This window comes from Lepus europaeus, chromosome 5 (assembly GCF_033115175.1).
Source record: "Lepus europaeus isolate LE1 chromosome 5, mLepTim1.pri, whole genome shotgun sequence".
Classification (NCBI taxonomy): Eukaryota; Metazoa; Chordata; class Mammalia; order Lagomorpha; family Leporidae; genus Lepus; species Lepus europaeus.
The window spans coordinates 24541830-24561352 of NC_084831.1; the positions used below are offsets into that span (position 1 = coordinate 24541830).

The window sequence follows — 19523 nt, forward strand, 5'->3', positions numbered from 1 at the left end:
ATTTTTAAAGGCCTTTGTGACTAAAAAAGGTCCAGGACCAACCACTACTGAGAACCTCCCAGGACAAAATTCACACTGCTTGATCTGACACACAAAGCCCTCCCCACCTGGCTCCCAGAGCAGCTCTCGCTGCAGGCACTCCCTCACATCGCTTTAATCCAACATTACAAAGGGCAAGGCTCTGTCCTTTCTGGACCTTCAAATGTACTGCTGCTTTGGCCTCACTAGCCCTCCCCACTTCTTTACTTTTAGAAGTGCACTCATTTACCTCGGAAACCTTGATTCGAGTCTCACTTCCTAGGCTCCCCAGGCTGCGTTAGGTGCCATTCCCCTGGGCTCCCACTGCCCCATCTTTCTGGGAAGCAGCCACTCCACCCTACTATCTCAGCTTTATTCAGTGTCCCTATTCCTCCCCCTTCACAGCTACCTGGAGGGCTCGGCCGTGCTGAGGGACCGACTCATTTCTGGTCTCTGTTCCTAGCATTGGGCTTGTTGTATGGCAGGGGCTCAGGAAAAGGAGCTTTAGGGAAGACAGGCAGGGCAGCAGGGCTGGAAGGGAGGCTAAGCCGAGAGGATGGGGGACCAGAGGAGCGAAGTCTCTGCAGGTGCAGGGAAAGGGGGGGGGAATGAAGATACTGGGGTTCAGGGAGGAAAGGGGACCATCAATACATCCCACAGGGGTGACAAACACAATAGTCCCATTCTGGTACCTCTAAAAATGGGGTAACAGCCTCAGCTATTGGACACAGACAGGGCCGACAGCCCAGACCCCCTTGGTCTATCTGCAAGCCCACCCCTCACTGCTACCCTCTCACCATCTGGTTCATTGCAGTAGGTCGCTGGGTCTGACTGCAGGCTATAGAGGCGAGCCTGTAGGAAAGACAGAAGAGACAACAGAAATCCTGGGGTGCTAGGAGTAGAAAGCACCACTTTCTGTCAATGAAGTAAATCAATCACAAGCACAAGCAGCTCCTCCCCTATGGCCTACCACATCCACAGGCATTTATCAATAAATACTGTGGCACGGGTTAGGAATCCAAAACCAGGGCTCTCAGAACAATGATCTTTCAGTCAGTGTGACTCTCTTGGGGACTAAGAAAATACAGTATAAGCAGGCTATAAAATTGTATATATAGTGGCACATGCTCACTCGGACTTACCTCCAATGGTGGAACTAGAAATGTGCCAGGGGATTTCAACTCAATCTTACCAAGGAGGCAGGTACCAATGCCAGTGCACTTGGTAAAGTGATAAGTATAAATACACAACCGATCAAAAAGATAGGGTATGTGTCGAAGAGATTTCACAAATAAGACCAGTGTAAGCAAATAATGAAGGATAGAATTAAAAGGGAGAGAATGATCCTGCGGGGGAAGCAGGACACACAGCAGACTCATAGAATGGCAAATGCCTAAAACAGCACTCCTGCCTCAGAATCAACCCTTGGAACATTCGGATCTGGCTAAAAGGTCCATGAGAGTCTCACAGGCATGGAAAGCCATGACACGGTGGCAGAAAACAATCTAAATGAAAGATCCTGGTGAACAAGACCCCAGCAGAAGGAACAGGCCATCAAGGAGAGAGGCGCCTTTCTCTGAACAGAGGAAGGTACCTCCACTGTGACACGGCCTTGACTAAACAAGTTCAGAGTCGGTGAACTCAAGGGACTTCCACAGCCTAGACAGCTCATAGCAAGAGTCTCGGGTGATTGCTAACATCATAAATAAGAGTGCCAATTGTTAAATCAACAACGGGAGTCACTGGGTACATGCTCCCCACGTAGGATCTCTGTCCTTAATGTGTTTTACTATGAAACTTAAAAACACTACTAGTCAAACAATACCCTATACCTTGTGCAGTTGTGTGAATGCAGCCTGTTGAAATCCTTGCTTAGTATATACTAGTTGATATTCAGTATATGAAGGTAATTGAAAATGAAACTCGATGAAGGGCGGGATGGGAGAGGGAGAGGGAGAGGGGAGAGCCATGGGAGGGAGGGAGGTTGCGGGGGGAAGCCACAACAATACAAAAGTTGCACTTTGTAAATTCACATTTATGAAATTAAAAAAAAAATTGTATATATAGGGGCTAGTGTTGTGGTACAGTGGGTTAAGCCGCCGCCTGCAATGCTGGCATCCTATATGGGCATTGATTTGAGTCTCAGCTGCTCTACTTCTGATTCAGCTCCCTGCTAATGCACCTGGGAAAGCAGCGAAAGATGGCGCAAGTGCTGGGGCCCATGCACCCACGTGGGAGACCCGGATGAAGCTCCTGGCTTTGGCCTGGCCCGGCTTCAGCCATTGCAACCACTTGGGGAGTGAACCAGCAGACGGAAGATCTTTTTTTTTCTGTGACTCTTTCACATAAATAAAATAAATCTTTAAAAATAATTATGTGTATAAAACACTACTGAACTGTGTGAAATTTAAAAAATGTTAATGCAAATGTAGGAGGGGAGCAGGCATTGTGGCATAGTAGGTAAGCCACTGCTTGGGATACCTGCACCCCACTTGGGAGTGCTGGCTCAAGTCTCTGCTTCTCCATACTTATGATCCAGTTTACTGATAATATGCCTGGGAAGGCAGCAGATGATGGCCTATGTACTTGGTCCCAGCCACCTGTGTGGAAGACCTGGATGGAGTTCCAGGCTCCTGGCTTTGGCCTGGCCCAGCCCTGGCTGTTGTAAGCACTTGGGGAATAAATGTGGATAGAAACTTTCTATTTCTATCTCTGTACCTCTTCCTGTCATTCTTCTTTTCAAATAAATAATGTTTAAAAAAATGAAAAAGAATTTATTGGGGCAAGCATTGTGGTACCGTGGGTTAAGCTGCCACTTTCAACACCTACACCCCATATCACATTGCGGTGCTGGTTCAAGTCCCTGCTCTTGTGTTTCTAATGTAGCTTCCTGCTGCTAATGCATTCTGAGAGGCAGCAGATGATGGCCCAAATGCCTGGGCCTCTGCCACCAACATGTGAGACCTGGATGGAGTTCCAGGCTTCTGGCTTTGGCCTGACCCAACCTTTGGTATGGCAGGCATTTGCGGAATGAATCAGCAGCTGGGGGAATCTCTATCTCTGTTGCTCTACTTTTCAAGTAGATAAAATAAAAAAAATTTTTCTTAATTTTATGGCCAGTCTGCCAAGTGAACTACATGACGTGTTCCTACTAGACCACAGGGAGGCAAATTATAGCTGGTAAACAGAAAGCCCCACTTCCTTCCCTATCAATCTTAACTGCATAAAGCATGTGCTGTTTGCATCAGAACTTTAGCAATTGGCTTTGATGAGGATTCACTGTTGTCATAACTTAAAATCTCACAGGGCTGGCGCTGTGGCATAGTGGGTAAAGCCACCACCTGCAGTGCCGGGATGCCCATATGGGCATTGGTTCGAGTCCCGGCTTTTCCACTTCTGATCCAGTTCTCAGCTATGGCCTGGGAGAGCAGTAGAAGATGCCCCAGGTCCTTGGGCTCCTGCACCTGCGTGGGAGACCTGGAGGAAGCTCCCAGCTTCGATTGGCGTAGCTCTGGCCATTGCGGCCATTTGGGGAGTGAACCAGCAGATGGAAGACCTCTCTCTGCCTCTCTTTCTCTCTCTGTATAACTCTGACTTTCAAATAAATCTTTAAAAAAATCTTACCATTTAAGTTTTTCACAATTTGCTCACATATTCACTAAGTGGTGGTGCTAAAGCTAGTGCTGAAAAATATAGCTGAAAAATCATACATTTGGAATAGAAATTCACTGTGATAAAACACTACAAAAAAGGCCGGCGCCGTGGCTCAACAGGCTAATCCTCCACCTTGCGGCGCCGGCACACCGGGTTCTAGTCCCGGTCAGGGCACCGATCCTGTCCCGGTTGCCCCGCTTCCAGGCCAGCTCTCTGCTGTGGCCAGGGAGTGCAGTGGAGGATGGCCCAAGTCCTTGGGTCCTGCACCCCATGGGAGACCAGGAGAAGCACCTGGCTCCTGCCATCGGAACAGCGCGGTGCGCCGGCCGCAGCGCGCTACCGCGGCGACCATTGGAGGGTGAACCAACGGCAAAAAGGAAGACCTTTCTCTCTGTCTCTCTCTCTCACTGTCCACTCTGCCTGTCAAAAAAAAAAAAAAAAAAAAAAACACTACAAAAAAGGCCAAACTGACATGACACTGTACTATGAATTTAGGAGAAAAAATTCCAAGAAATAGGAGAAGTAATGATGAGACAATAAAATGCAAGAGAAATATTCAATCAACTACCACACTTGCTGACTGAAGTGCTCTAAAGACACAAACCCCACCTGCACGTTTATTTCTATTGGAAATTAGTCTTAAATGACACAAATGTGGGGAAGATCATGCCTCCAACGATGCTCTCTGCAGTGTTCCTCACTAGGTTACCAAACGAAAGGAATCCGGGTGTGCAACACCAGGGAAATGACTGAATAAATGATGCTATATTCACTTGCAAAAATGTAAAGACAAAAAAAGGTGGTGATTAGGAAAAGACACTAATAGTTCACTGTAATTTGTAAAAAAACAGGTTACAAAAATACATGTATTAAGTGCCTTTTTTGTTAAAAAGAACAAAACCCAAAATGTCTTTACCTATGTCTGCAAACAAAATGAAACAGGGTATACACCAATGAGAAATCGGGGTTCTTTTGGGTAATGGGATCATTACGTATAATTATGGATATAACTATCTTCTTCTGGCTTATTGGTGTTCTCCAGGTTACACACATGTATTTACTTTTTGGCCTGAACATATGCTGCTGTTCTGAGTACAGGGTGGAGCTGAAGACCAATGGGGAGGTGGCCAGTAAATACCTTGGTGCCATCATAGGGTTCAGCTGTGCCAGAGGGTGTGCCCATCAGGGTGATGACGTCACAGTCGATGGTTTTGTCTGGCGAGGGGGCAAAAGTGTCTGAAATCACCCCTAGGAAGTCAGATAACCCCTTCTTCACTTTCTCTGTTGCCCCAGAGGAACCTTCAGTCTGTAGAGAGAACCAAAAGAAGAAGCAAATGCCCCAGGAGCAGGCTGCAACCTGGGGTACAGGTGAAGCACCGGGGGCAATGTGTACCAGGTGTGGGGACCAAGGACGTGTGCATGACCCTTCCCTCCATCCCTGGGCTGAAGGAGACAGGTTGTGTAGATCACAGCAGAGATCCATGACCGGTTGTTTCATCAAAATTTCAGGGTCACAAATCGAAAGCAGGGAGGTAAGCTTTTGGCACAACCGTTAAGCCACTCGGGATCCTCGCATCCCATACTGGAGTGCTGGAGTTTGAGTCCTGGCCCTGTTCCAAATCCAGCTTCCTGTTAATCCACATCCTGGGAGGTGGTGAGTGACAGCTCAATATTTGGGTTCTCGCTACCCATATGAGAGACTCAGGTTTAGTTCACATCTACTAGTTTTGGTCTGGCCCATCCTTGGATTTTGTGGGCATTTGAGGAATGAACTAGTGGATGACAAATTTCTGTGCCTTTCTGCCTTTCAAATAAATACAATAAATTAAAAAAACAACCTGGCAGGAGGGGCGGGTGTTTGGTATAGCAGTTAAGATACCACTACTTGAGGAAGCTGCATCCCAAACCATAGTGCCTGCCTTGAGTCCCAGCTAGTACTTGCTTCTGATCCAGTCTCCTGCTAATGTATCTGGCAGGTAGAATATGATGGATCAAGTACTTGGTTTCCTGCCACCCACATGGGAGACCTGGATGGAGTTCCTGGCATTGGGTTTTCATCTAGCCTTGGCTATTTTAGGCATTTGGAGAGTGAACCAGGAGAGGAAAGCTCGCTCTCTCTCCATCACCCTGCCTTTCAAATAAATAAGTAATTTATTTATTTGAAAGGCAGAGTTACAGAGATTCAGAGGCAGAGAGAAAAGGAGAAAGAGAGAGAGAAGGAGAGAGAGAGGTCTTCCATCCGCTTGTTCACTCCTCAAATGGCCACAGCAGCTGGAGCTGTGCTGATCTAAAGCCAGAAGTCAAGAGCTTCTTCCGGGTCTCCCATGTGGGTGCAGGGGCCCAAGCACTTGGGCCATCTTCCACTGCCTTCCCAGGCCACAGCAGAGAGCTGGATCAGGAGTGAAGCAGTTGGGTCTGGAATATCCATATGGGATGCTAGCACTGCAGGTGGTAGCTTTACCAGCTATGCCACAGCACCTGCTCATAAATAAGTAATCTTTAAAAAAAATAAAGACGGGCCAGCGCCGCGGCTCAATAGGCTAATCCTCCGCCTTGCGACGCAGGCACACCGGGTTCTAGTCCCGGTTGGGGCACCGATCCTGTCCAGTTGCCCCTCTTCCAGGCCAGCTCTCTGCTGTGGCCAGGGAGTGCAGTGGAGGATGGCCCAAGTGCTTGGGCCCTGCACCCCATGGGAGACCAGGAGAAGCACCTGGCTCCTGCCATCAGATCAGCACAGTGCGCTGGCCGCAGCACGCCAACCGTGGCGGCCATTGGAGGGTGAACCAACGACAAAAAGGAAGACCTTTCTCTCTCTCTCTCTCTCTCACTGTCCACTCTGCCTGTCATAAAATAAAATAAAATAAAATAAAATAAAATAAAATAAAATAAAGACGTTGCTTGGGATGCCTGCATTCCATATTGGACTGCCTGGGTTCACAGCTCTGCACCCAATTCCTGCTTTCTACTGATACACAGCCTAGGAGGTAGCAGGTGATGGCTGGAGTAGCTGGTTCCTGACTCCCCAGTAGGAGATCTAGATTGAGTTCCTGGCTCCTGGCTTTGGCCTGGCCCAGCCCCAGGAGTTGTGGGCAACTGGGGAGTGAACCAGGGAACAGGAAATCTCTCCTAGTCTCTCTCTGCCTTTAAATAAAGAAAATAATAAATAAGGAAATTTTTAAGAAACTGGCAGGAGAGAAATCATCCTATAGACTTCAGTGGGCAAGACTACCTTTTCATGGCTACAGTGGTGGGAAAGTACTAGCTCTGGAATCAGACGTGGATTTGAATCTCAGCTCTACACTTGTTGTTTATGGAACTTAACCCTGTGGCTATATAAATTCTCCATAAGGATACTGTTTAGATTAGAAGATAAGGCACAGGCCATGTCTGGCACACAGCAAACACTTAATCAATAGCAGCATTATCACACTGCAATTTCATCATCATCACTGCTCAGGGAGTAGAACACTCTGCACAAAGCTTGGGGAAATCAGGGCAGGATGAGAACAGACGGCCTGGCCTTGCCTGGTACCTGTGACTTCCTGGAAGGGGGCAGCAAGGCCACCAAATTTGAGCCACATGGGTCAGAATGGCCTCAACAGGCAAGGATGGGGTGCTGAGTCAAGGTTAGATTTCAAAAACCTCACGGAAAACTCTAATACTCCTGATTAAGTTGCCCACACATTTTCAATCTAGAACCTGTCATAGAACCTGACACATGTTAGCACATATATGCCAGTACTGTCATATTTGTTGAATGGAAAAAAAGGAACAAATGAATAAAATAAAAAAGTAGTACCTCTCCTATGGTTAGACTTGGAGCAGTTCAACAGGGTCACCACTTGTCATTCAAGCTCACCAGTAGCTGTGGCGAGCAGGCAGACAGTATTTTATGGGAGAATTTAACAAGATAAGTATGACTAAAAAAAACCCCAAACTTGTTTTTCCATAACAGAGCCTCTAATCACAAGGCGACTGATGTAGCTGGTGATCAACATCTGGTGATGCAGAAACTACAATCTGGTGCAATGCTAAAGGGAAAACTCCAATATAAAAATCAGCACCTGGGAGCAGGCATTTACCCTAGCAGTCAAGGCGCTTGCATCCCATCTAAGAGTGCCTGGGTTAAGATTCCCATCTCTGGATTCTAACTCCAGTTTCCTGCCAGTGCAGATCCTGGGAGGCAGTGGTGACAGCTAAGTAGTTGGATTCCAGCCAACCACATGGGAAACCTGGATTGCATTACTGACTCCAGGCATCAGCCCTGGCCATCACGGGCATTTGGGAGAGTGAACCAGTAGATGGGAGCTCTCTTGTCTTTCTGCCTCCTTAACAAATAATTAAAAAAAAAAAAGACAAAAAACAAAAACCAGGGCATTGTACTTTACTGGAAACTTAAAGATACGTGCAGAGAGATCTTTGAATATATACAATTTTCACTGGTTTTATAACCTAACCCCTATTTCACAAGAGGATTCCACTGAGTATTTTCAAGTTTAGGGCCAATAAGAATATAAATTTACACATTTCTAGTGGATTGTTTTGCAATAACTATTAAAATGGCTAAAACTATACTCACCCTATGATCCTTTCCAACATTTTATTATACAGAAAATATTATGGCAGTGTGCAAAGACTTAGCAATCAGAATGTTCACTACAGTTCTGTGTTCAATTCTAGAGAAACTGGGCCGGCGCCGCGGCTCAATAGGCTAATCCTCCACCTTGCGGCGCCGGCACACCGGGTTCTAGTCCTGGTCGGGGCACCGATCCTGTCCCGGTTGCCCCTCTTCCAGGCCAGCTCTCTGCTGTGGCCCGGGAGTGCAGTGGAGGATGGCCCAAGTGCTTGGGCCCTGCACCCCATGGGAGACCAGGAGAAGCACCTGGCTCCTGGCTTCGAATCAGCGCGGTGCGCCGGCCGCAGCGCGCCAACCGTGGCGGCCATTGGAGGGTGAACCAACAGCAAAAAGGAAGACCTTTCTCTCTATCTCTCTCTCTCTCACTGTCCACTCTGCCTGTCAAAAAAAAAAAAAATAAATAAAATAAAATAAAATTCTAGAGAAACTAAAACAGGAAACTAGGAAGTAGTTACATCCACGTGATAGACTACCATGCCATTTATAATACTGTACAATATGGTTTACAACGATTGTAAGGTCAAAGAATAGGTTTCAAAACTTGGTATTCAGTTGACTCAAGTTTTTGAAAAAGAATTCCTAAGAGTGTACCCCCAAAATATTAATAGTAGTTATCTCTGGGAGATGAAATTATGGGTGTCTCTAAATTGGTCTTTCTTTTTTTCACTTATCTATACTTTGCTTGCAATAAATGACTTTGCTAATGGAAAACATTTGCTAAAATAATACAGAAAAGGGAAAGCTATCAACATGTATAGCTTATTTTCTTGACAAATGCTACTTTTTCAAAATGGGAGGAAACATAATTCCCCTATTTTCCCCATAGGGGGAAAACAGTCACTTAATAGTAAGGCTGGGAGCCCCCTCCAGGACCCCGGGGCAGTCACTCAGAGGTGTGGGATGCACTCACAGCTAACTTCTCCTTGACCACGCTGGCCGTGGCTGCGATGGTGCAGGCCGTGTCATGCTGCACCACCTGGGTAAACTCCGTCAGGTCCCGCTTCATGAACTCCAGGGCTTCGGAGGACTGCGGGAAGACAGAAAGGGATGAGAGAGCCAGCTGGTCCCCACCCCATTCTTCTGTTCCCTGTGCTTCAGTACCAGACACACGGAAATCTGGGGCGCCTGGGCCCAGACACAGGCTCACTCATCCCAGTTCTATGACCTGGGATTACCTGACAGCACAGTGCAGGGGCACTCCTGCTCCTCGGAGCCCAGGTACTCACAAACCAGAGAGGCCGTGAGTAAGTCTCAGCTGGTTCCCTCTGTTGCCCCATGAGGGAAGGGGACTGGATCAGTGATTCCCAAGTGCACATAGGGGAAGAGGAGGCATTTACAATCTGAAAGCTAAACTGAAGAATTGCTTTGACAGGAGTTAAGTCATGGTATTTGTTTCCCAATGTCAAATACAAGGGGACTTCAAAAAGTTCATGGAAAAGAAGCGAAGGTTTATTTCAGCACAAAAAAATTGAAATCTATGAATACTCATAACGTGAAGAAGAGGTATATAATATTAAATGTTTATTTTCATTTTTTCTTACAGAGAAATTGAGTTGAAATGAGGCAGTATGTGAAATTACTTATCTTCAGTTTCTTTTCTTCAGAGCAACACTATACTTTTTTTTCTTTTTTTCAAAGATTTATTTATTTAATTGAGAGGCAGAGTTACAGATAGAGAGAGGGAGAGACAGCAAGAAAGTTCTTCTATCTGCTGGTTCACTCCCCAAAAGGCCACAATAGTGGGAGCAGGGCCCATCTGAAGACAGGAGCCAGAAGCTTCCTCCACGTCTCCCATGTGGGTGCAGGGGCCCAAGCACTTGGGGCCATCTTCTATTGCCTTCCCAGGCCATCAGCAGGGAGCTAGATTAGAAATGGAACAGCCAGGACTCGAACTGGAGCCCATATAGGAAGCCAGCTCCACAGGTGGATACTTAACCTTCTAGGTCACAGTGCTGGCCCCATTATCTTTAAGTTTAAAAAATATGTTGCATTAGGGACCAGCATTGTGGTGCAGCAGGTTAAACTGCTGTTTGCGAGGCCAGCACCCTGTATCTGAGTACTGGCCCAGCTCCCAGCTAATGCACCTAGGAAGGCAGTGGAAGTTGGCCTAAGTACTTGGGCCTCTGCCACTCACACAGGAGACACAAATGGAGTTCCTGGCCGGCGCCGTGGCTCAACAGGCTAATCCTCCGCCTTGCGACGCCGGCACACCAGGTTCTAGTCCCGGTCGGGGTGCCGGATTCTGTTCCGGTTGCCCCTCTTCCAGGCCAGCTCTCTGCTGTGGCCCGGGAGTGCAGTGGAGGATGGCCCAAGTGCTTGGGCCCTGCACCCCATGGGAGACCAGGAGAAGCACCTGGCTCCTGCCATCGGATCAGCGCGGTGCGCCGGCCGCAGCGCGCCAGCCGCGGCGGCCATTGGAGGGTGAACCAACGGCAAAGGAAGACCTTTCTTTCTGTCTCTCTCTCTCACTGTCCACTCTGCCTGTCAAAAAGTAAACAAAACAAAACAAAACAAAAAAATGGAGTTCCTGAATCTTGGCTTTGGCCTGGCCCAGTCTCAGATGCTGTGGCCGTCTGGCTGGTGAACCAGGGGATGGAAGAGCTCTGTCTCCGTTCCTCTTCCTTTCAAATAAGTAAATCCTTAAAAAACGTATGTGTCAGGGCACGCTGCCCTGCTTCACTCTCCTCAGTGTTTATACACGATCCCGCTAGCAAGCCCTGCATCTGTACTTTCACTGCGGAGGCCTCCGTCAGCCCTCATCCCCTCCCACTGTGCCCCTCACTGAGCGCCAGCTGCCTCTCCCTCCAGTTTCTCAAATGCCACCTGCCCTCACGCAGTGTCTGAACACGTTATCCTCTCTCCTTGACACATCTTCAAAGCAAGTGACAAACACGGACCCTGCCCTGGTAGTTCCTGCCCATCCTCAGGCCAGTGCTTCACTGTCACCTCCCTGGACGCCCTCGCTGGCTCCCCATCTCTGCTCCGCCATTTCTCACGTGAGAGATTTAGGTTTACCTGCTCAACGTCTGTCTTCCTGGAAACCCTGTGACTTCCTGGAACACAGAGCCCAAGTGTCTGACTCACTGATGCTTCCCCAGTGTCTAACACAGAGCCTCGCCCTAGCAGGTGCTCAAAACTGTGCCTGTTAAGCTTCCATGTACCAGGACATCTTAATGATGTAGCTATTTCCGTAACTATTTGACGAACAGCTGTCTTTTCCACTAGATTGTGAGCTCTGAGGGGGCAACAATGAATAGACATGGTGCTTGCCCTGAAGAAAATCAGTTTCTTGGGGGAAATGTTCAAATAACAGTGCTGGTGTGTAAGGGAAGTGGGGAGGATTTAGGGAAGGAAACCCAGGCCCAGGCCCTAAACAATGAACAGGTGTCCCCTAAGGAAATGTGAACACGAGGTCTGTTGAAACCTTTGAGCACGTTAGTGCTGATGAACATAAAATGTGAAGAAGTATTTAAGGGGGGCCAGCGCTGTGGCTTAGCAGGTAAAGCTGCCGCCTGCAGTGCCGGCATCCCATATAGATACCAGATCGAGTCCTGGCTACTCCACTTCCGATCCAGCTCTCTGCTATGGCCTGGGAAAGCAGCAGAAGATGGCCCAAGTCCTTGGATCCCTGGACCCGCGTGGGAGACCTGGAAGAAGCTCCTGGTTCCTGATTGGCCCAGCTCTGGCTGTTGCAGCCATCTGGGGGTGAACAGCAGATGGAAGACCTCTCTCTCTGTCTCTCCCTTTCTCTGTAAATCTGCTTCTCAAATAAATAGATAAAACTTAAAAAAAAAAAAAAAGTCTTCAGAACTATATCTTAAGGGGCAGGCAGAGGAAGAAAGACTCAAACAGTTAGGAGAGTCTGCAGAAGCAGGTAAGAACTGAGAGAACCACGTGACCGAAGCCCAGAGTCGAGTTTCAGGAAAGAGGGAGTGCCCAATGCAGCAGAGAGGTCCAGGGAGATAAGGGCTGAACACCATCTGCTGGATTTGGCAGGGGCAGGTGAAGCTGAGTGTGAAAACAGATAAGTTTCTAGGTGGTGGCTTGAGAGGCGGAGAGGGAGTTAAGAGAGACCATGCTGTTGATCTTACATTTCAAAAAGTAGGTGAGTTTATTTCCTAGAGGTGAAAGGAGCAATGTAAACAGGGAGCTTGAAGGAAGAGTCAGCTTTTGGGAAAGTTCTGAACTCAAGGGGAGGAGAGGCAAATTACACACTGAATGAGGCTTCCGGAAGCGCTCAGGCCCAGACGCGGTCGAGCGATCTGTAGAAGAATCAAGAAGCAACGTGCCTGGCCTCTCAGTGCATGTGCACACAAAGCAGGCCAGGACAGGAAGAGGAAGGAGCAGAGGAGGGCCGATCACATCACCGCCTTGGAGCCCTGGGCTCAGAGCACCGTACAGATACGCTACAGGGTGCAAGAGCATTGAGCGTGCAGGAAAGCAAGTGGGCCAGATGCGGTCAGGAAGGAAAGCAAGGCCAGTAAAGCATCAAAAGACCACAAAAAGAAAATATGATAAAATGGACTGGTAGTAGTGTCCAACAGGTGTCCCCATCACCCTCCATACTCAATAAAGCATAGCTAACGCTTCTATACGACTTAGTATTCTTCTTAGTGCTTTACATACGTCATCATTTAATGCTGACGACAACCTCTTCAGGTTCACATTATAACTATTTCTGCTTTTTAGGTGAGCAAATGAGGCCTGGAGGTCAAGTAACTGGCCCAAGTCCACGTTAACGTGGTTAAGAGAAAGAGATTAAATCTCACCAAAAAGGCAGAAGCAACACTCACACCTCTGCTTCTAACCAGTAACTCCCGAGAACAAAGATTCTCAGATTCTCAGTGAAAGACTGACCGCCTTTGTGTGAGGGCACTTCCAAAAGCTCACGGAGGAAATGGATATCTTCAAAGCTAAGTTTACTGTGCTGCAGAAATTTCTGAAATCTATGGTTTTTCATAATGAACATTTTCCATGACCTTTTGCAATAGCCCTCGCATTTCCCAGGAGTTACGGTAAGACCCACACACAGAGGCTCTCATGCAGCCTGGGTGAATGGATTCAGGCTTTCCTTCCACCACACTGCTCCACACGCAGCTTGCCACCCTAGGCTCATTTTCATGAAAACCCGGAGCGAAGCCTTCTCTGTGAGTCCTCATCACCAACCTAAAGAGCTCAGGACATTCTTGGATTCTCTGGGCTGCAGCTGACGGGATGTAGAGAAACACTCGGGCCAAGGGAGGAATAAAAACGCTCCCACACAGAAGCCTCCTGGAGCTTGCCTGAAGCAGGACTCACCCCAGTTGCCTGTGATAACTGGTCATTAACTTTTCTCACAACTCAGTTGCTCTGGCAAACTGGCATGGAATGAAATAGGCACAGACATCGGCACTGCCCATCGACAGACCCGAGCGTCACTTAGCCCACAGGGCTTACTTAGCTAGGCACTCAAGGCCCTCCACTCTCGGTCACCCATCTCAGTCACTCCGCCTCTCTCTGCAAACTCCTTGTGTAGAGAGGCCGCTTCAGGCACCAACAAACTCGTCTCTGGCCTGGTTTCTTGCTTTTCATCCTGTCTGGGCAGGGCTGGCCCCAAGAAGGTTCCTGTCTTGACTCCCCGGACTAGACAAGGTACTCCAGCACGTTCCTTTCACAGCACTAACCACATCAGTAATTAAACAGCTATTTGCTTGTCCACCTGGTTAATGACTGTCTTCCAGCATCTGTTTGGCTAAGGTCTGTATCCTCAAGACCTGTTAAGACGCAGAGAGCTAGCTGGGGCACACAGTCTAATATCTGAATAGTGGGAGTAAGTGTTCTCATGGCCAGAATGCTTCTTCTTCAAGGCCTATATCAAGCGCTCTGTCTTTCACCGAGAAGTTGTGACTTCCTGGAGCTGGTATGCACTGCTCCTGCCTATGGAGCCCTACGAAAGGGTCCCTCCAGCCATGCAAACAGTCCTCATGTCACCGTGCTCGCATCACACCGGTCTGCGCTGGGGCCTGTGACAGCAGGGCCCAGGTCGGTCTTGAGACTCCAGGCTGCCAGAGCCGGGCAGGGCGGTGCGGGGCCCGGCCGCGGGAAGGGCGCTGGCCCGGCTTACCTTCTCTTTGACTGCCTGGTAGCTCTGCTGCAGCCAGCTCCGCCACCATCCCACGTCCTCCCTGTGGAAGACAGACACATCTGGCGGCCCCGCCGGCACTCCTGCCCACCCAATGATCGGGTCTGTTTTTCCCTGATGTGGGCCGCAGGACGAGGCTTCGCAGACCGCTTCCCCAACCCCGTCCTGAGACTGCACTCCGCCCGCCAGCTCCGTCCACTCCCGCGCGGACCTCCTGTTCCCCCCAAGGTCCCTTGCCCAGTGCCCCAACCCTGGGAGAATCGGGCCTCAACGCCTAGGAGGAGGATGACGGGCTCACCCTTCCGCCATCTTGCCCGCATGACATCACCACTATTTACCGACCTTTGACTTCCGGCACGGCCCCGCCCCCTCAAGCACCGCCCCGGAGCGCTCGGCCCAATCATCGGGCCGGCTCTGCCTTTGGCCCAATCCCCGTTCCGCTCCATCATTAAACCCCGCCTCCCCGAGCTCGCTTCGCAGTCCGGCCGGAGTTTACCTCTAAACTCCGCCCCTGAGCTCTCGCTCCAATCCTCATCCAGTACGGTTCACTGTATTGGTAGCGGCTCACTTCCGATACGGTGGCCGGTGGGGGCCGCGCTCAGCCTGCTCCCTGTGGGCTAACTCGGAGGAGAGGAAGAACGGGGTTCGGGCTGGAAAGCCGGTGGGATGCCGGCACTGCCCGCCGGGGCTTTAACCCGCTGCGCCACAGCGCCGGCCTCTGTGCTGTCTTGTCGCTGGACGCCCCAGAGCTCAGTCCCTGCTCCTCTGTTTTTCCATGTCTGTAATCATTTCTCAGGTAATCTCATCATAGATGCCATCTATGTGCTGACAACGCTCAGATTCCGTCTCCGGTCCACGCAAGTTCTCTGGACACCAGGCTGGATTGCACGTGTAATGGGCATGTTAAACTCAACACGTCCCGAAACAGAATTACGCATTGCACCTCAACTTCCTGCAGACTTCCCACGTCTGTGAATGACACCCTCATTCTTCCATTGCTCAGGCGAAAGCCTGGGAGTCATCTTTGTTCACTTTCTTTCATACATTTACTTTCATTCATAGCATTTCAAGCTGATTCCTTAACGAATCCAGCAGGCTTTGCCTGTAAAACACCACCAGAATCTAATCCCACCACCTTCGCCTCTAGTATGTAGCTCCAATCCACCATCATCTCTCACCTGGTTAATTGCAAGAGCCTCTTAACTAGTATCTGTCCACCAACTCTTGCCTTCCTTAAGTCTAGCGTTAATTTGTCCTGAAAGCAGTATTTTAAGATATATATGTTGGTGGAAATGCACAGTGGTGCGGCTGCTGTGGTATAAAGTATGGCATTTCCTCAAAAAATTAAGCATATAATTACCACATGTTTTCACAATTCCACCCCTGAATATAGATGACCAAAAGTATTGAAATGGGAGCTCCAACAGATATTTATACACCACGTTTGAAGCAGCTTCTTTCACAATAGTCAAAAGGTGGTAGCAACCAAGTGTCAGATGAATGAGTAGATAAAATGTAGTACATATATATAATGAATATTACTTAGTCTTAAGAAGGAAGGAAGTTCTGAGGACAGATGTTTGGATTCGTCACTGAATACCAGTTAGGACACCTGCATTCCTAGCAGAGTGCCTGTGTTTGCGTCCCAGTTCCACTCCTGATTCCAGCTTCCTGCTAACGTGCCCCCAGGAGACAACAGGTGATGGCTCCAGTAGTTGTGTCCCTGCCACTCACTTGGGAGACCTGGATTGAGTTCTTGCTTCCAACTTCAGACTGGCCCGGCCCTGACTGCTGCAGGAGTTGACAAGCAGATGGGCGTTCTCTGTTTTTCTGTCTCTTCCTTTGCCTCTCAAACAAATAAGAACATTTTTGTTAAGTAGGAAGGAAATTCTGACACATACTACAATATGATTGAACCCCGAATACACTATGTTAAGGTGAAATGAGCTAGTTACAGAAGGGCAAAACATTCTGTGCTTCCATTTATATGAGATACCTAGAGAGGTCAAATTCATAGAGATAGAAAGTAGAATGGGTGATTGTATTAGTCTCTTTTTCATTACTATAATGAAATACCTAAGGCAGGCTACTTTATTATTATTTTTATTTTTTTGACAGGCAGAGTTAGACAGTGAGAGAGAGAGAGAAAGAGAAAGGTCTTCCTTCTGTTGGTTCACCCCTCAAATGGCCGCCATGGCCAGCGCTGTGCTGATCCGAAGCCAGGAGCCAGGTGCTTCCTTCTGGTCTCCCATGAGGGTGCAGGGGCCCAAGAACCTGTACCATCCTCCACTGCCCTCCTTGGCCACAGCAGAGAGCTGGACTGAAGAGAGCAACCAGGACTGAATCCGGCGCCCCAACCGGGACTAGAACCGAGCGCCCACATGGGATGCTGGCGCCATAGGCGAAGGACCAGCCAAGTGAGCCACGGCGCTGGCCCCTGAGGCGGGCTACTTTATAAAGAAAAGAGGTAGAGGTAGGCATTGTGGCACAGCAGGATAAGCCAAAGCTTGGGATGCCTGTGCCAGTTCAAGTCCCATCTGTTCCACTTTTTTTTTTTTTTTTTTTGACAGGCAGAGTGGACAGTGAGAGAGAGACAGAGAGAAAGGTCTTCCTTTTGCTGTTGGTTCACCCTCCAATGGCCGCCGCGGCTGGCGCGCTGCGGCCGGCGCACGGCGCTGATCCGATGACAGGAGCCAAGTGCTTCTCCTGGTCCCTCTTGGGGTGCAGGGCCCAAAGACTTTGGGCCACCCTCCACTGCACTCCCGGGCCACAGCAGAGAGCTGGCCTGGAAGAGGGGCAACCGGGACAGGATCGGTACCCCGACCGGGACTAGAACCCGGTGTGCCGGCGCCGCAAGGCGGAGGATTAGCCTAGTGAGCCGCGGCGCCGGCCCCATCTGTTCCACTTCTAATCCAGCTTCCTGCTGATGCACCCTGGGAGGCAGCAGGTAATGGCCCAGCGATTGAGTTCCTGCGCCCATGTAGGAGGCTCAGATGAAGTTATGGGCTCCTAGTTTTGGTCTGGCCCAACCTTGTCTGTTGCAGGCACTTAGGGAGTGAACCAGTAAATGGAGGCACCTTCTCCCTCTACACCCCCGCTCTGCTTTTCAAGTAGATAAAAATAAATAAATAGTTAAAAATTACATTTTAAAAAGAAGCTTTTTTTGACTGATGGTTCTGGAAGTACAGAATCTAGAGGACTCATCTCACAATGGCCTCTGTGTTGGTCAGCTTGTCATTATTTTAAAATATCTGAAAGGGCTTTCTTGGGAAAGAAAGTGTTTATTTTTGGCCTATAGTTTTGGAAGCTCACAGTTCAAGACTGGGTGGCTCATTAGTCTTGCATCTGGTGGAGGCTGCCAATGGTACAAGAGTCAGATGTTCACACGGTGAGCCAGGAAATAAAGAGAAGCTAGGCCAAATTCAGCTTAAATAACCAACCCTTTTGTGGGAACTGCCTCCCCAGGGCAAGGTCCCAGTGATCTAAAGATCTACTGGGCCTACCTCCTGGCACTATAATTGGATCAAGTCTCCACCTTATCCATTCAATGTTGCTGTGGATTCATTCTGAGAGGAGGAGCATGGTGGGGGCAAGAGGTGCAGTGTCACCACACAGACCCTGGGAGTTGGGTGAAAGTGGGCCAGAGGCAAGCAGCCTGCACTCTCATTTATTTCAGTTGGTACAGCAGCTTATATAGCCAAGGCAGCCAATCTGATCAAGGGGCAGTTTATGCCGTATCCAATCACAGCCTGTTGTTAGGCAGGCTACTTTGCCAGGTGGTTTCTGCAGCCATTTCCTGAGTAATTGACACTTGCTTGCCAGTGGCCATCTTGGCACAGCCTTCTCATTCCACCACATTTCCCCCTTTTTGTTTGTTTCTGAGCAACAGGAGGCATAATCCTTGGCCATACCATTGTTGGCCCCATTTCCATGTGATCTCCTCATGCGGCTGTGCTGGTCTTAGATTGTCCCCCAGGGGGATCTTACCCATCATTGACTAAGCAGCCCTCAAAATGGGAGACCACAGGAATGCTTGCTCAGATGGGGGTAGGAATGAGGAACAATGGTAATCAGGAATGGCATGACCGCACACAGGCTGTGGGCCATTTGAGTGGCTGACTGGAGCTAGTGGGGTATAAAGCAGTAGTGGATGTGGCTATGGGCAGTTCCTCAGGGTAGGATGATAGGGCAGCAGCTTGACAAACAATAACAGGTGCATCCGCTAACAAGGCGGGCTCTCAGTCTTGTTCATCTGGTTCTGGTTGACTGTCAGTTGCAGGCTTGATGTTTCTGGCTGGTACCCAAATGGGCTGTCCCACATTCTCTGGAAAGACACTAGCATATCCTCTGTCCTTGGCTAGCAGAAGCCTTTTTACAGGTGTTGGAATCCAGGGCCTGAATTCTGCATCTGCTCTGACATTAACGGCAAACATGCGGATGGGATGGGATCCAGTAGTTGCCCTGAGAGCCTGGGGTGCCCGGGGACTGCCACAAACGTGGGGATCCTCACTGGATGTGGATGGGATGACCTCGCAGGGGTTATCGCCTCGAGGTCGTCTAAGTTCATTCCATGGCTATCTGGGGGGTGGCTGACTAGGCATTGCTGCGTTGTCTGTTGTCATCTCATTTTCACTGTTGGAGCTTCTCTCCCTAAGTCATCAACTGCTGTCTGTGAGGCAGAGGCCTGGAGTGACAGGCTCTTATCACTCACAGGTCCATTATGTTTGGTAATTTGTGTGGGCTTCTGAGAAGGGAGTATGTTTCCCATGTTTGAGTGCTTAAGAACAGTGCGCCACGTCAACTCTAGCCAAAGGAAAGACACCCACAACTCTGCTGCCATAACAAAGCAAATTTCTAGCACCTCAGTGGCTGATGGCATTATGCAGGGGGTTCTCTACGTTAGAAGAACAGACAGTGGTGTATCAGATCGTACGTATGTCCTGTGCTTAGTGGGGGACTTCCTTGATCTGTTAGGTCAAGGCTGTATGCCCACACGGTGTTTCTGGAGTGTCACCTCTCTCGAGTGAGGGAAGATGACTTGGTTCTGAATTCTAGGATGATCAGTCCCTTATGTGAATTTGCTGGGTGAACCAA

General features: G+C 49.1%; 1 protein-coding gene across 1 annotated transcript in view; it reads right to left on the reverse strand.

Annotated features, from left to right (window-relative positions):
- Positions 1 to 14768, reverse strand: part of BSDC1 (BSD domain containing 1) — a 31814-nt gene extending 17046 nt beyond the window's left edge. Inside the window, exons 1-5 of the mRNA XM_062190877.1 lie at positions 14728 to 14768; positions 14412 to 14472; positions 9219 to 9335; positions 4811 to 4978; positions 816 to 870 (exon numbers count right to left, since the gene is read on the reverse strand). Coding sequence (XP_062046861.1) covers positions 816 to 870; positions 4811 to 4978; positions 9219 to 9335; positions 14412 to 14472; positions 14728 to 14738 — 412 coding nt within the window. The 5' untranslated portion in view covers positions 14739 to 14768. The remainder of the gene's footprint in view (positions 1 to 815; positions 871 to 4810; positions 4979 to 9218; positions 9336 to 14411; positions 14473 to 14727) is intronic.
- Positions 14769 to 19523: the final 4755 nt, after the last annotated feature.